The sequence below is a fragment of the Doryrhamphus excisus genome, linkage group LG23, assembly GCF_037039965.1.
Source record: "Doryrhamphus excisus strain RoL-2023G ecotype Guam linkage group LG23, RoL_Dexc_Guam_v1.1, whole genome shotgun sequence".
In the NCBI taxonomy this organism is placed as follows: Eukaryota; Metazoa; Chordata; class Actinopteri; order Syngnathiformes; family Syngnathidae; genus Doryrhamphus; species Doryrhamphus excisus.
Window position 1 is genome coordinate 7,884,320 of NC_136379.1, and position 17,397 is coordinate 7,901,716.

Sequence of the window (17,397 nt, forward strand, 5' to 3'; positions counted from 1 at the left end):
GTAATAGCACTAACAACATGTTGGGGGTGCAGGTTTTGACAAATTTTCACCCATTTATGTGCAACCCTTCAAGAGTAGAATCGTTAGCTTACACAGACAATACAGTCGATGGCCCATTGGGGTGACGCCCGCTCTATGAAACGGCGACTGTAACTTTAAGGTGTTTAGCCGAAACCACACGAAATTCAGTACACATCTGTAGGGGACCGAGAACCACATGTGTGTCAAATTTGAGCCAAATTGGTTGAAAAACATGTCCGCCGTCCAGCAAGACATCTCGGCATCTTTGCAACTGATTATCGATAAGTTATTGGGCATTGGTTGAATGAGGATAGCTGAATAGCACACATGCTAGCATTGTCAACACAACCCACAGAGGGCGCCGCCAGGGTCAATTCCACCGGGAATACGTGGTACCGCTTTGATTTTGAAGCAGACTTCCTAGCCGGAGGCCTTTTTCCAAAAGACTAGTGGTTGGCGTGTAATGACGCCCATCATGTCAGATGTGCAACAAGGTGGATGGAATCCTTCATGTTGGAACAAAGAAGCCATGTTGGGTGTCTCCGACGCTACTTGTTCTTCGACTTGTGAAGCGGTCCATCTGGGGGTCCTCTTAGTCGGTCTGATTCCGAGAATTCAGGTGGAAGCGTACTGTTATGAAGCCTGGAATTCCCAGATAACCATTTGTCGTATTGGGGACCGGTCTACTGGTCCGGTAGAGTTGGATGAGTTTCGCAGTGTTTGGGAATCTTTGGGGTCGGATCATCCGGAAGCTACCAGACATTTTCCGTGTTGTTGTAGTAGCATCAGTGACGACTATCCAAGAAGTGCATTCATGGAGTTTTTTTTTGGAAGTTTCTGCCAATGCTTGATTTGCTGTACCAAGGAAGGGTAAGCGGCCTACCACCCAATGGGGACCACTGAGCCAATACCCGATTTTTATGCCAATACCAACTGGGCTCTCCCTTAGAGACAGGGTGAGAAGCATTTCCGGGATGCCTCCATGGAGCGCCCCCGTTTAGTTTTTCAGGGCACATCCGACTTGGAGTAGGTCTTGGGTAAGACCCAGGTCACGTTGAAGAGACGGTGTCTCTCAACTGGCTTGGGATCCGCCGGGAAGAGCTGAACGAATTAGCTAGCGATAGGGAAGTGTTAGCTTGTCCGTCACTAGACCGTGCTTTCATTTTTGTTTGTTGGTACGGTACTCGCGTAACTTGAAAAAAAATGGCCAAATATGCGATTTTTACCTAGAAGTCTGAGCTTTTCTTCCTGTCACTCACACACCAGTGACATCAACAGCTGTGACCTGCTTGAATTTATCTTAAAAGTCATATTTTTTTTTCAAAATTGGGTCCTGAAAAACTAGTCGTAGGAGACCAGGGTTCAATTCCACCCTTGGCCATCTCTGTGTGGAGTTTGCATGTTCTCCCCGTGCATGCGTGGGTTTTCTCCGGGTACTCCGGTTTCCTCCCACATTCCAAAAAAACATGCTAGGTTAATTAGCATTACTCCAAATTGTCCATAGGTATGAATGTGAGTGTGAATGGTTGTTTGTCTATATGTGCCCTGTGATTGGCTGGCCACCAGTCCAGGGTGTACCCCGCCTCTCGCCCGAAGACAGCTGGGATAGGCTCCAGCACCTTTAGTAATTACCTTTAGTAATGAGCATCAGGTCCAGGTATGAGACCAGGGTGGGAAAAACCTTGCAAGGTCTTGTCATTTTCTTGTTTTTGATGCCTTACTTCCAATATTAGCATATCGTCTTTATTATGGTTGCCTTGGTGGAGTTCTTTTACTGGACTCATGTTTTGTGAGCGTTTAGCCACATGTGCTTGCTCGGTTCCCCAAAACCACTTACCTTCCAAGACCGCTACGTCTCTCCCATTCAGACCCCAGCGGAAGAATCCCGAGACCTGAAAAACAAGAACATTTTCTCCTGTGATCCACTGCTCCTTTTGTCAGGCCGGGGCCCGGCGCTGTGGTTACCTGAGGCTAACTGCTCCTAATGTTCCACCCTCTCGTGTTCCACATGCAAACACAGGAACTGCAGCAGATAAAAGTGCTGGAAAAGTGTCCATCACGCCTAGAAATGGAAATTGCTTATCCAGAGGGGAAATAAGGAAGGGAAACCACAAACAAAAGCCTCGGCATGGCATCCTGCAGGCTTTGCACGCTACCGTATTCAAGATTTTGGAACCATTTTAAAAAAGTGTCAGAGGTGCCGCTATAGCTAGCATTCTTATAGCTTAGCCTTCATGCTGGAATGCCAGCCAATCACAGGGCACATGTAGACAAACAACCATTCACACTCACATTCATACCTATGGACAATTTGGAGTCGCTAATTAACCTAGCATGTTTTTGGAATGTGGGAGGAAACTGGAGAAAACCCACACATGCTAACTGAGAACATGCTAATTTCACACAGAGATGGCCGAGGGTGGGATTGAACTCGGGTCTCCTAGCTGTGAGGTCGACGTGCTATCCACTCAACCGCCGTGCAGCCTGTGTGTTTGTGTAGCTTAAATGCTAACATGCTAACGTTACTCTCTCATTTTAACAGCGACAAACTAACAGTTCCTACGTCTGTAGCTGACCGATTCTTAGCAGAGCTGTAGTTTAAGATGTGTAGCGAAGCCTGAGGTCTACGTGCTAACCACTCAACCTCCGTGCAGCCCATGTGTGTGTAACTTAAATGCTAACATGCTAACATTACTCTCTCATTTTCACAGCTACAAACTAACAGTTCCTACGTCTGTAGCTGACCGATTGTTGGCAGAGCTGTAGTTTAAGATGTGTAGCGAAGCCTGAGGTCTACGCGCTAACCACTCGACCGCCATGCAGCCTGTGTGTGTGTGTGTAGCTTAAATGCTAACATGCTAACATTGCACTCTCATTTTAACAGCTACAAACTAACAGCTCCCACATCTGTAGCTGACCGATTCTTAGCAGAGCTGTAGTTTAAGATGTGTAGCGAAGCCTGAGGTCTACGCGCTAACCACTCAATCACCGTGCAGCCCGTGTGTGTGTGTGTGTGTTTGTGTAGCTTAAATGCTAACATGCTCACGTTACTCTCTCATTTTAACAGCTACAAACTAACAGTTCCTATGTCTGTACCTGACCGATTGCTAGCAGAGCTGTAGTTCAAGATGTGTAGCGAAGCCTGAGGTCTACGTGCTAACCACTCAACCACCGTGCAGCCTGTGTGTTTGTGTAGCTTAAATGCTAACATGCTAACATTACTCTCTCATTTTAACAGCTACAAACTAACAGTTCTTATGTCTGTAACTGGCCGATTGTTAGCAGATCTGTAGTTTAAGATGTGTAGCGAAGCCTGAGGTCTACGCGCTAACCACTCGACCACCGTGCAACCTGTGTGTGTGTAGCTTAAATGCTAACTTGTTAACGTTACACTCTCATTTTAACAGCTACAAACTAACAGTTCCTACGTCTGTAGCTGGCCGATTGTTAGCAGAGCTGTAGTTTAAGATGTGTAGCGAAGCCTGAGGTCTACGCGCTAACCACTCAACCACCGTGCAGCCTGTGTAGCTTAAATGCTAACTTGCTAACGTTACACTCTCATTTTAACAGCTACAAACTAACAGTTCCTACGCCTTTAGCTGATCGATTGTTAGTAGAGGTGTCGTTTAAGATGTGTAGCGAAGCTTGATTTGCATCAGGGAGGAAAAGACACGACTTCGGTCAAACGTAACCCCAGCCAAAGGGAATTCCTGAGGGAATTGATCATGTTTGGTGCTAAAACGTCACGTTTACATTCCCATGTGAGATTTCCAGTGATGGTAATGGAGGCCATGTGTTGACGCGGCCAACATTCCGACTTGCTAACAGGTAGCCTGGACGGAGTTGTTTATCTCAGGAAGATTGTGTGGCGTTCCGGTTCCAGTCTCTGATCGCTCCTGCGACGGCGAGCGGTTCTACTCGTGAAACTACTAGCTAACTACTACTAGATTTGTTTTTTCATGTCATTTCCTGTTTGTCTAACAAAAGCGGATTCACAAGGTCCTTGAAGTCCAATCTGGACGGGGACGGGGACGGGGACGGGGGGGTGCGGTACATTACACGGCGTTACGTCGCGGCTGAGTGGAGCGCTCGGAGACAGCCGCACTTGTCCGTCTGTCTGCTTGTCTGCCGTTTGAGAGGCGCCTGCCACTTAATGACGTCTGACAAGCGAGACAGCCGCGGCTTTGGGTACTTAGCCACTGTTTTGGGGTCACGGAGATGTGATCTGGAGGAAGTGGAGCGTCCATCAGATAACGCGGACGTGGCGCGGCCATCCAGTCTTGTTTTTAGTCTAACGGGTTTTGCTTTGTGCTTCAAATATGGAATCAATAACCAGATATTGGAGGCCATTTTGTTATTACATTACTATTAGTTGTGTTATTATTATTATTGTTATTGACAAAATTGTTTGTCAGTGCTTCTCAATTATTGTCCGTCATGCCCCCCCTCCATCGGGGGCGTGTGGGAAAAAAATTCCACACGCCCCCAATTTGAAATACTATTGAAAATCTCATAATATTCATTTTTCTGTACAAATTACTGCATACTTTGCTGGCACCATCACTGGTCACTAAAAGACCTGACATCTGTGAAGACATTTTATGAGTCGGCCCCGCCCAACACCTCACCCCCCTCCCCCCGATCCCCCAAGGGGGGGGGGGCAGTGCCACAATTTGAGGAGCACCAAATGTTGTTTCAACATTTTTACTCTCTCACAAGTACAAATTACAACCGAAATACTCGATAGTCGCTATTTATGTTCTTTTGTTTCTTAGCTTTGGCTCCACCAAAGTACACAGTTCTAGGTCAAATCTCAAGGTCACAGCAATGTCACACAACACCGACACTAAAACCCAGAATTTTTCTGGACTTTTTAATCGAATCTTTGCCAAACTTTGTTAGCGTATCGAAAGTAGATAGCCACTCAGCTTGATTATTTTTTTGGTATTGATTGACCTTGACCTTGAGGAGGTAGTCAATGTCAAAGTTCACAAGTAACAAAGCCAAAAGTGTCATTGTAGAAAAGTACATCAAGTCGTACGTTAAATTAAAGGTCTTCATGTGGGCTTTGGAGATCTGTAGTAGCTACTTTCCATGTGATGATGTAATTCCCAAAAACTGATCTCCATTGTCCTTCCCTTCGTCAGGCTCTGATGCGTCCTGGTCGTCTGGACCGTATCGTCTACGTGCCTCTCCCAGATGCTGCGACCCGAAGAGAAATATTTCGCCTCCAGTTTCGGAACATTCCCGTGGGCGAAGATGTGTCTGTGGACCACCTGGTGACTCGCACGGAAAAGTACTCCGGAGCCGAGGTCAGTTTCTCTGCTTTTGTTGTCATTTCTGATAACATAGGAAATAAATGATAACATAGCTAGGAAATAAAATAAAAATAATAATACAAAAAATATACAAAAATAATGATATCAAATCTCCATCATCGTGGATTTCTAAATGACCGATCCGTGTAGTTCACCAACACGAGTGCGTCTACGTTTCGACATCCAACATGTCTGCAGACCGCACTCGTGATCTCGCTGCTGACCGTCGGCGATCATCACACAAACGCTCCATTGTGTGACAGACGTGCGTCTCCTCGTATTCGCCTGCCTTGTGACTCCCTTTAAGGAGGAACGAGGAGGAATCCATGAGTGTTAGTGCGAGGTCGGGCCTCATGTAGCAAGAAGAGAGCTAGTTAGTTAGCATCTATCCATAACAGCAGCAGCACCAGTACACCTGCTGGAGGTACGCAACCAATCACCTTCCTTCCCTTCCCTCCTCATGGGGGTTGGGTTACTCCCCTCAGTTTTAACAGCAACATCATGCTAGGCTAGCAAAGTTGCCATGTCTGTACATAAGTGACAGTCGGCAGAACTCCAAGATTTGAAGATTTCAACAGTCCTCTTATTTATTATTTATTACTTGTATTATTATGACTTCATTGCCATAATATTTAGACTTTATTCTCATACTCATACATTTTCCAAAAAAAACACTTTATTTTGTTTTGTGTATATTATGACTTTTAAAAAAATGTGACTTTTTTTCTTCAATATTTCAACTCAACGCCACTAAACTAACATATTTTTTCCTCATAATATTACAGGATAATTCTTGTAAAATTATTTGTAAAATCATAAAAATAAATTTCTTAATATTTTGACTTTATTCTCATAAATGCCACCTTATTTCTTTTGTTTTTTATAATACTAATAAAAAAACATTTAACATTTTTTCTTCATATTTTATCTCTGTGCTACGAAAATTATTTTTTTTTCCATCTATCCATTTTCTATAGTGCCTATACTCACGAGGGTCGTGGGCATGCAGGAGCCTATCCCAGTCTTTTTTTCTACTCGTAAAATTGCAACTTTTTTCTTCTTAGAATACAACTTTTTTTCTGGCAATATTGGGATTTAATTCTCTTAAATTTGGATTTAAATTCTCGTTTTTTCAATTTCTTTTCTTTTTGTTACATTTTACATTTTCTTCTCATAATATTTACTTTTTCTGCAACCTAATTTTCCAAAAATGTACAATTTTGTTGTTTTTTTGATAATTTTTTAAATTAAAAAAATATACTTTCTGCTATTAAAACAATGTTATTTTCCCCTCATAATAGTATATTATTATTATAACATTATTGTAATAAAATGATGACTTTTTTCTATGAAAATGTAGTGACATGTTGATGGAGCTGCTGGTTTTGTGTACTGGTGTTAGCTTATTTTCAGGTGAGGTAGAGTATGATTGGTTGCATGAAGCCTACCCAGCAGCTTCCCCAGACATTCCTACCACGTCCATGTCTTGTTAAATAAAGAGCACGGGAGCTAAAGTCGATCGAACCAAGCGCTCCCTTTATGGCGAGGACATTGGTGCTCTTGAAGGAGACATCTTGCCGCATCTCAATATCTTTGCGATCAGACCCCCACAGACGTAGCGGTAGGTCTTCTTCCACGTTTGGTCCGAGCTCCAGGTGTCTGCAACGCTTGGCTGGCTGGGCCATTCATGCTCACTGGCGCAATTTAGTTTGTCTTCACTCTGTTGTTAACTCTTGGCAGGAGCCATGGCGCTCCGACGCGGGGCGAGGAAGTCATCCGGGTTGTTCGCTTTTTAGCAAATATGGAAAGCAAAACTCAAGAAGTTAGAAATTGTGGAGGGAAAGAAGGAATATGGGAACCTCCATAGCAGGGGTTCTCAAATGGTCTCAACCTCGGGTCCACAACTGCAACCCATTTTTGTGTTTTTGAGTATTTTGTTATTTTTACTTTTATTAAGTTGTTTTTATTCTATTTTAGTTTTATTTCCCACACTTTAATGGAGTCATTTACATTTGTATTTATTTTAATGAATTATTTTTTCATTATTATATTAAATTATCATTAATTATTAAATTATTACATTACAATTATTACAGTTAGTACAATTAGTACATTACAATTATTATTTTTAATTTTTTTATTTAAGTAATTTACATTTGTATTTAATGAATTATTTTTTCATTATTATATTATATTAAATTATCATTTGTTATTAAATTATTACATTACAATTACAATTATTACAGTTAGTACAATTAGTACATTACATTATTATTTTTATTTTTTTTATTTAAGTAATTTACATTTGTATTTATTTTAATGAATTATTTTTTCATTATTATATTATATTAAATTATCATTAATTATTAAATTATTACATTACAATTACAATTATTATTTTTAATTTTTTTTATTTAAGTAATTTTTAACACTTTAATAGGAGTAATTTTACATTTTTACAATTGTGTTTAGCATTTTTATTTTAATTTCTTTTTTTTACACTGATTAAAGAGATTTTTAATTATTTATTTGAGTAATTTTTTAAATATTTTTCACATTTTTATTGAAGTCATTTTTTATTTGTTTTACCTTTTTGTTGAATCATTTTTATTCAAATTTATTTTTGGTTTGGTTATTTTTGGTTTACTTTTAGTTACGTCTTTTATTTCTCATTTATTTTAATTATTTTCATTATTTGAGTCATTTTTGGAGGTCACTTTTATTTTTATTTTTCCCCACTTTTATCAAATTGTTTTTATAATTTTTTAAAAAACTTTTATAAAATGTAAATTTATTAAATTTCTACATTATTATTCATTTAAAATTTGTGTTTCATATTTTTATGTTAATTTTTTTGTTTTTTACTTTTTCATTATTTTGCATTTTGATATTTATTTATTCCTCCATTTATTGACTTTTTTTTAAAGTAACCAGCATCCCTCAATGCAAATCGGTTAGCATTTTTGTGCTTGGCGGAGGTAATAAAAGGACATTTCAGTGGAGCACATCACACAGGTGGACTTTTACACACCTTGACACACACACACACACACACACACACACACAGCTGAGTGTGCGGGTCACTTCAGTGTGGGCGTGTTTGGTAAATATGCCATCCTTGAATTCCCAGCTTCCAGGGAGAATGTGGAGCTTTCATTCGTCTGATTAAGGGGCGAGGACAAATATGCCCTTAAAGGCGAGGTACCCCCCCCCCCCTCCCACAGCCCCCCTCACCAACCCCCCCATTACAGACACACACACACTTAACTTTGTGTAACCCCAACACAGGTGCTACCCCACACGGGTCTTTCCAAAACATCCAATAACATGGCCGATTTATAGTAAATACAGAGGACATTCAGTCAGGTGTTGTCTTCTTTTTACGCTTTTACACAGGTAAGAACGTCCAAAACACATTACGCATGATTAGTGCACTTCTTTTTACACTTTAATATTAAACACACTCGTTTATGGCGGTTAATTGCTTCTGGACTCGACTGTGATGAGTCCGATTCCTTATTCAGAAATTGAATATTTTGGTAGTTAAGAGCATAGAAAACCTTCTAAATATTGTTTTTTGTATTTTTAGAAACCTCCAGGATTGAAGTAGCACCCCTACAGTCACTTTTACACTGCTAGCACCCAATATAGTACATTATTTTTTACTTCCTGTGTTGTACAGTACTTCCTGTGGTGGCTTTAGTCTCATCGATGTAACATTACTGACACCTAGTGACCGCTGTGGAATACTACATTATATCACTTCTTTGAATGCATCTTCTGAATGCCTTAAAAAAAAAGACTTTCATCATCACGCTGGCTTTTCTACACCGTCTAAATTCCAAATACACACTTTATGACGGCGTGTCATGTTTCCATCCTCATCTTCGGCCCACATGCCCCCCCCCCCCCCCCGTCTCCTCCTCCTGGTGGTTGCATGGCGTTGCGGTCAGGCCCGTGTTTCTCTTGGCGAGGCCACGCCGCTGCAGATGCTTCCTCTTTGGCTTTTTTAGAGGATCAAAGGTTTTATTTCTGGAGGAGTCTCTGGCCTCTCTGAGAGTCCGTGTTCCTTGGTCTGATTTGGATATTTCATTTCCTACCCCCCCCCCCCCCCCCCCCAGGAAAAGGGATTCAGACTCTTAAAGGATTAGAGTGTAGGATGCCGTACTGTCATCTACTGTCATCTCCGCTGCTGTTTGGACGCTCGTGTTGATGTTTGGCTGCACTCGAACACCCACTGGTTGCACTCGAACACTGCAATCATGCACTCGTGTTACTGGAGGGGAAACATAGCAAAGATTTGTTTGAATTTACATTGGATTCCCCCCCATAAGAAATCATGGCAAAGTTATTAGTCTGTTCCTGGGTCAAACCGTGGACAATTATTTCACTTTGTCAACGTTCAGAATTTTTTGTGTAAAATATCAATATTATAATAGTATTTCTAAAATATTAAAAAATATATAAAAATAATAAAATAAAACAATATTTATTTATTTTATGTATAAAATAATGCAAATTTATCGGATATACAAGTAATTATTTTTGTATCACATATATACATAAATTCATTTATAAAAACATAAACAAATATATATAAAACATAAATAATAAATGAATAAATCATAAATAAATTTCACAATTACATAATAAATAATAAATGTATTTATTGTAAAATTGTGATTTATATATATTTCATAATAGAAAATATGTATATTTTTGTGTAAAATATATAAATAAATACATTTATAAAACATGGAAAAAATAATCTATGAAACATAAATAATAAATGAATAAATTTCACAATTACATAATAAATAATCATTACAAATAATAAATAATAAATGTATTTATTGTAAAATTGTGATTTATATATATTTCATAAGTAATAGAATATATGTATATTTTTGTGTAAAATATATAAATAAACATATTTATAAAACATGGAAAAAATAATCTATGAAACATAAATAATAAATGAATAAATCATAAATAAATTTCACAATTACATAATAAATAATCATTACTAATAATAAATAATAAATGTATTTATTGTAAAAATGTGATTTATATATATTTCATAAATAATAGAAAATATGTATATTTTTGTGTAAAATATATAAATAAATACATTTATAAAACATGGGAAAAATAATCTATGAAGCATAAATAATAAATGAATAAATCATAAATAAATTTCACAATTACATAATAAATAATCATTACTAATAATAAATGTATTTATTGTAAAATTGTGATTTATATATATTTCATAAGTAATAGAAAATATGTATATTTTTGTGTAAAATATATAAATAAATACATTTATAAAACATGGAAAAAATAATCTATGAAACATAAATAATAAATGAATAAATCATAAATACATTTCACAATTACATAATAAATAATCATTACTAATAATAAATAATTAATGTATTTATTGTAAAATTGTGATTTATATATTTCACAAGTATATAAATATATAAAATATATAAATAAATACATTTATAAAACCTGAAAAAATAATCTATGAAACATAAATAATAAATGAATTATTTTATTCATTGTAAATTCTAATTCATCAGTTCCAGGGTCAAACTGTGGCCCTTATAAAAGCTTTATGAAGCGTACGGACACTGTTTGAAGTCCCAATGTAAGATCCTCAGCCATCAAACATGTAGAAAAGTACGTTGCGTAATTATCTTGAGGTTCTACGGTTATCATATTCTCACCGGGAACCTTCTTTGGTAGTCACAATAAAAGCCAAAGACAAAGCACACCCCTCTTGTACGTTTTGTCACTGATAGTAGAAGTGCTGAGTGTTTTCCTGCGCGGTAGGAGTCAAGTGCAGTGTGTTCCTGCGTATGTGCACGGGGGAGGAAAGGCTGGGTCGGGCTGCTGTAAATGTGGCTGATTGTGCGTGCGGGGGTGAGGGGGGGTGAGGGGGGTGAGGGGGGTGAGGCGGCGAGGCAGCAGGGGAGGACTGGATGTCGCCGGCTGTAGACACAAGGGCGGATTGATAGTAAACACACACACACCAGAGGATCTGCTGCCGCTCGGCCGCCTAACAAGCCCTTCATTAAGGCCGTCTGATACACTCACTGAGCGCCTTTGTTCCAGGAGGAAGCCCAAAAGTACACCAGACAGATTTGACCCCAGAATGTGGGAATGTGCCGCCCGTGTTAGCGAGCCCCCCCTCTGGCTTTTTTTTTTTTTTTAAATGCCGTTGGGTTTTGGGTTTTTGACTCGCTCGGGACCGGGGTTTATTTTGGTCATGCTTGAGCAGGTTGCCTTCATGGCTCACACCTCGGGGGAAATAATGGAGATTGCCAGTCTGACTTTTGGCGGCACTCGTGCTGTCTATACTGGGGGAGCTGCGGTTTAACAAGAGAACATTGTTGTGTAAATATCTGGCAACACAAGTGAGTAGTAAGGTAATTGTGTCTTGCATATAGTCATGAGTGTTGGCGGGAGTGTCATGGTCTGGGGCTGCATGAGTGCTGCCATACTGGAGGAGCTGCGGTTTAACAAGAGAACATTGTTTTGTAAATATCTAGCAACACAAGTGAGTAGTAAGGTAATTGTGTCTTGCATATAGTCATGAGTGTTGGCGGGAGTGTCATGGTCTGGGGCTGCATGAGTGCTGCCATACTGGAGGAGCTGCGGTTTAACAAGGCGAACATTGTTGTGTAAATATCTGGCAACACAAGTGAGTAGTAAGGTAATTGTGTCTTGCATATAGTCATGAGTGTTGGCGGTCAGTGTCATGGTCTGGGGCTGCATGAGTGCTGCCATACTGGAGGAGCTGCGGTTTAACAAGAGAACATTGTTGTGTATATATCTGGCAACACAAGTGAGTAGTAAGGTAATTGTGTCTTGCATATAGTCATGAGTGTTGGCGGGAGTGTCATGGTCTGGGGCTGCATGAGTGCTGCCATACTGGAGGAGCTGCGGTTTAACAAGGCGAACATTGTTGTGTAAATATCTGGCAACACAAGTGAGTAGTAAGGTAATTGTGTCTTGCATATAGTCATAAGTGTTGGCGGGAGTGTCATGGTCTGGGGCTGCATGAGTGCTGCCATACTGGAGGAGCTGCGGTTTAACAAGAGAACATTGTTGTGTATATATCTGGCAACACAAGTGAGTAGTAAGGTAATTGTGTCTTGCATATAGTCATAAGTGTTGGCGGGAGTGTCATGGTCTGGGGCTGCATGAGTGCTGCCATACTGGAGGAGCTGCGGTTTAACAAGAGAACATTGTTGTGTATATATCTGGCAACACAAGTGAGTAGTAAGGTAATTGTGTCTTGCATATAGTCATAAGTGTTGGCGGGAGTGTCATGGTCTGGGGCTGCATGAGTGCTGCCATACTGGAGGAGCTGCGGTTTAACAAGAGAACATTGTTGTGTAAATATCTGGCAACACAAGTGAGTAGTAAGGTAATTGTGTCTTGCATATAGTCATGAGTGTTGGCGGGAGTGTCATGGTCTGGGGCTGCATGAGTGCTGCCCATACTGGAGGAGTTGCGGTTTAATGAGGAAGACACTACTGGGGCTGCACAAGTGCTGTCTGTACTGGAGGAGTTGCGGATTAATGAGGAAAAAACTACTGTGTAAATATCTGCCAACACAAGTGAGCAGTAAGGTAATTGTGTCTTGCACTGCACGAGTGCTGCCCATACTGGAGGAGTTGCGGTTTAATGAGGAAAACACTACAGTGTAAATATCTGCCATCACAAGTGAGTAGAAAGGTAATTGTCTTGCATATAGTCATGGTCTGGGGCTGCACGAGTGCTGCCCATACTGGAGGAGTTGCGGTTTAATGAGGAAAACACTGCTGTGTAAATATCTGCCAACACAAGTGAGTAGTAACGTAATTGTGTCTTGCCTACAGTCAGGAATGTTGGCAGGAGTGTTGGCACGGTTTGGGGCTGCATGAGTGCTGCCCGTATTGCAAGAGTTACAGTTTAATGAGGAAAACACTACTGTGTAAATATCTGCCAACACAAGTGAGTAGTAAGATAATTGTGTCTTACTACAGTCAGGAATGTTGGCAGGAGTGTCATGTTCTGGGGCTGCACGAGTGCTGCCCGTATTGGAGGAGCTGTGATTCAATGAGGAAAACATTATTGTGTAAAGATCTGGCAACACAAGTGAGTAGCAAGATATTTGTGTCTGGCTTACGGTCAAAAATGGTGACCCTAGCTGCATGAGTGCTGCCTGTATTTAAGGAGCTGCGGTTCAACAAGGAAAACATTATTATTTAAACATCTAGAAACATGTGAATAGCAAGATATTTGCGTCTTGTCTACAGTCAAGATGATAGCGTCATGAACTTGGTCTGCACGAATGCTGCCTGTCCTGGTTCACTGTGGTTTACTGAGAAAAACTGTATTGTCCACAACATTTCTATGTGATGTACTGTATATCCATGTAGTATATTAGATATTTGTGTAATTCTCAACGGTGTCTACTGCATGTAAGTGGTGCATACATCAAGCGCGTTGTGGCTGGCGTGCATTCATGCGTGGTGATGTAGCTGAGAGCGGAATGTGCATCCCTTTGGCCACTCGAGCATAAAGGCGGCTGCTGTATGCGGGGTGGGGTGGGGGTGGGGGGCGAAGGGGTGATGCTGCGGCACCCTGACGGCCGCGGGGCGCACGTGCACGCCTGCCAGGCCAACCCCCACCCCACATGCCTTAACCCCGTGACATGAAAATGTCTTCCTCTTGACAGGACATTTCAACAAGCTGTACACTGACTACTCTATGGATTCTAACTGTAGTACAGTCCCTTAACTGTACAGGGTGTCTACAAAGTTGGACACAATTATTAAAAAATATTCTGTATATATTTTTAATAATATATTCTTTTTTATATTATATTATTTAATATATTATAATATACTATTTTTTATTTTTATTTATATATATAATTAATTTATACAAATAATTTATATATATATATAAATATTATATATTTATTATTTATATGTATTATTTATTATCATTTTATTTTTTATTAGTTGTATTCAATTGTTTATTCATATAAAATATTTTTTTATTTTCAAAATAATGATCAAATGCATCATTTGTCCTATAATGTATAAACATAATATAAACAAGTCTTTAAAAATATTCTGTATATATTTTAAAAATATATTCTTTTTTATATGATATTATTTATATATATTATATTATTTAATATATTATAATATACTATTTTTTATTTTATTTATATATATAATTAATTTATACAAATGATTTATATATATTATTTATTATTATTTTATATATTATTCTATTTTTTAGTAGTTGTATTCAATTGTTTATTCATATAAAATATTTTTCTATTTTCAAAATAATGATCAAATGCATCATTTGTCCTATGATGTATAAACATAACATAAACAATTATTAAAAAATATTCTGTATATATTTTTGAAATATATTCTTTTTTATATTATATTATTTATATATATTATATTATTTAATATATTATAATATATTATTTTTTTATATTATTTATATATATATAATTAATTCATTCAAATAATTCATATATATATAAATATTATTTATAGTATGTATTATTATTTAATATATTATTTAATTTTTATTAGTTTACGTGTAATATTTGCATGCTCAGCAAATAAGGAGCGGCGTGAAGCTTAGGATTCAATGACCGTGTCGGACGCGTCCATCACTGCTGTTCATTAACCCGAGGCGGCACACGGGCGCCAACCGTTCACACGGACGCGTTTTTGCTGACTCGCCATCGGGCCAACTTTTAGGTCGCGTCTTGAGTCAGCAGACTGAGAGACTTTTGATGAGTTCCTTTTTTTTTTTTTTTTTTTATTTGCTTTGCGCTGCCAGGACGCCGAACAAAGTCGCCGCAGTCAATCAAGAGATGGAAGTGGTGGCCGACGGATTTTATAGAGCGGGAAAATCAATCAGCGTTGTAATATTTTTTATTTGTTAGTCTCCGTGATCATTTTTTTTTTATCATTCTGCAGTTTTATCATCATTAGACAAAAGTTTAATAGCATACGAGACAATTACATGCTAGGTCCCGCCCACTTTTTTCTCAACCAATCTTGCACAAATTTGACACACGGCTACCCGTCCACGCTCGGAAGGTTTGTACCAAATTTCATAAGGATTGCACTAAAGACCCCGCAGTTACAGTGGCTGTTTTGTAAAGTTGTATGAGAAATTACAAGCCAGTCAGACTATTTAGGTTTAATAACATTGCCAACACAATAAGGGGTGATACTCATTGACACGAGTAGAAACGTTAGCTCATAAAATCATGCACATATCATCACTGTCCCATAAATCGACAACTCACGTGTCATTTTGGGCCCTGACCCACACTTTGGAACCCCCTTTTATATGGTTATACTGTCTTTGTTTTTGTTTTTATACCAAAATAAACACGTTTTACACTGAAATGTTTCAGATAAACCTTGCCGATGCCAGGTGGGCTACATTGTGGTGTTTCTAGTATTGTTTTCTATTGCATCAGCGTATCACTAAACAGTCCGTGTGCGTACTTCCTGTCCCAGATCACCGCCGTGTGCAGAGAGGCGGCCCTGCTGTCCCTGCAGGAGGACATGACGTCTCAGCACGTGGACGTCAGACATTTTGAGAGCGCCCTCAATGTGGTCAGGCCACGCGTCCCCGACGCTCTGCTGCGCTCGTACACCGACTACCAGCAGAGGAACATCGCCATGGACCCCGCCCCCTCCTTCCCGATGCCTTCTTAGAAGCACATGGTCCCGTCGTAACTCAAATAAATAATGATTAAAAAAAAAAATAATAAATAAATCATGTGATGGCATGGCGAGCCCATTTACTGTACCTGAACACACAATTATCTTTTTATTATTATTACTATTAAAGGACATTTTTTTCACAATCTTCAATTTGATTTCTTATTTTATTACTAATTTTTATTAATACAAATATTTTTTATTTACTATTTTTTTTTATTATTTATTATTACAAATACTTTTAATACTTTGTAATGATTTTTTTAATGTAGTAGTATTGATATATATGTATGCATATATGTATATAAATATATTATAATTAACTCCATGTTTTTTTTTTACTTTAACTTAACTCCAAAAAATCTTTGGATTAAAATGTTTATATTTGTAATATTTTTTTAATATATATATATATATATATATATATATATATATATATATATATTTGGCTTACCTACAATTTTATTGTTATTACAAATGTTTGTTTCAAGTTATTCATGCTTTACTTAAAATTAATTTTAATTCATTATTGAATTTTTATTAATCAATAATTATTAATTATTGAATTATCATTCAAATATATATTCATAAATATAATGATGTATAACAATTCTAATTTAATTACATATTTTTACATTTAATTTCTGAATAAAATATTCGAGCAGTGTTTTTTTTCTAAGTCTATTTTTATTTATTGTATTTTTTTATTTCCATATTCCATTTTGGAGGTGATGCAGAATTTATTTTATGTTAAACATTTTTTTGTTTATTGTTATTATATTCATATTAAAAAAGTACATGCAAGTTTGTCTCATAAAGCAGTAGTTAAGTGTAAAAAAATTATGTTTGACACAAAAATACATTATTCAAAATTTTAATTTGACATTTACTTTTTAAATGCTGATGCTTTTAAAATGTTAAAACCATAACATGTATTCTTTATGTCTTCTTTAATATTAATTTCTTGATGTAACTGTTATTGTGAGGCGGTTTGGTCTGACTTGATGCCTGACAATGAAAAACATTGACTTTGTATTCTACTTTCTCTTTTTCTCATCTTGTTTCATCTCGTCATGCAACCGGATGTTGAACATCCGAGACAGAAGAGCACACTCCACACGGGAGGGGGAGGGGTCCGCAGGGGGCGGGGCAAGAGGAGGAGTGTTTTTTTTTTAAGGTAGACTGGAAGTGATCTCCAGAACAGTCAGCATACTGTATTACTTTTAATAATAACTCCTACTACTACTACTACTACTCACCATGATGACAACATGATTGCAATG

General features: G+C 38.1%; 1 protein-coding gene across 1 annotated transcript in view; it reads left to right on the forward strand.

The window, feature by feature from the left end:
- afg2a (AAA ATPase AFG2A) overlaps positions 1 to 16,127 on the forward strand; it is a 103,995-nt gene extending 87,868 nt beyond the window's left edge. Inside the window, exons 16-17 of the mRNA XM_058052798.2 lie at positions 5,169 to 5,333; positions 15,908 to 16,127. Coding sequence (XP_057908781.2) covers positions 5,169 to 5,333; positions 15,908 to 16,108 — 366 coding nt within the window. The 3' untranslated portion in view covers positions 16,109 to 16,127. The remainder of the gene's footprint in view (positions 1 to 5,168; positions 5,334 to 15,907) is intronic.
- The last annotated feature ends 1,270 nt before the right edge of the window (positions 16,128 to 17,397 follow it).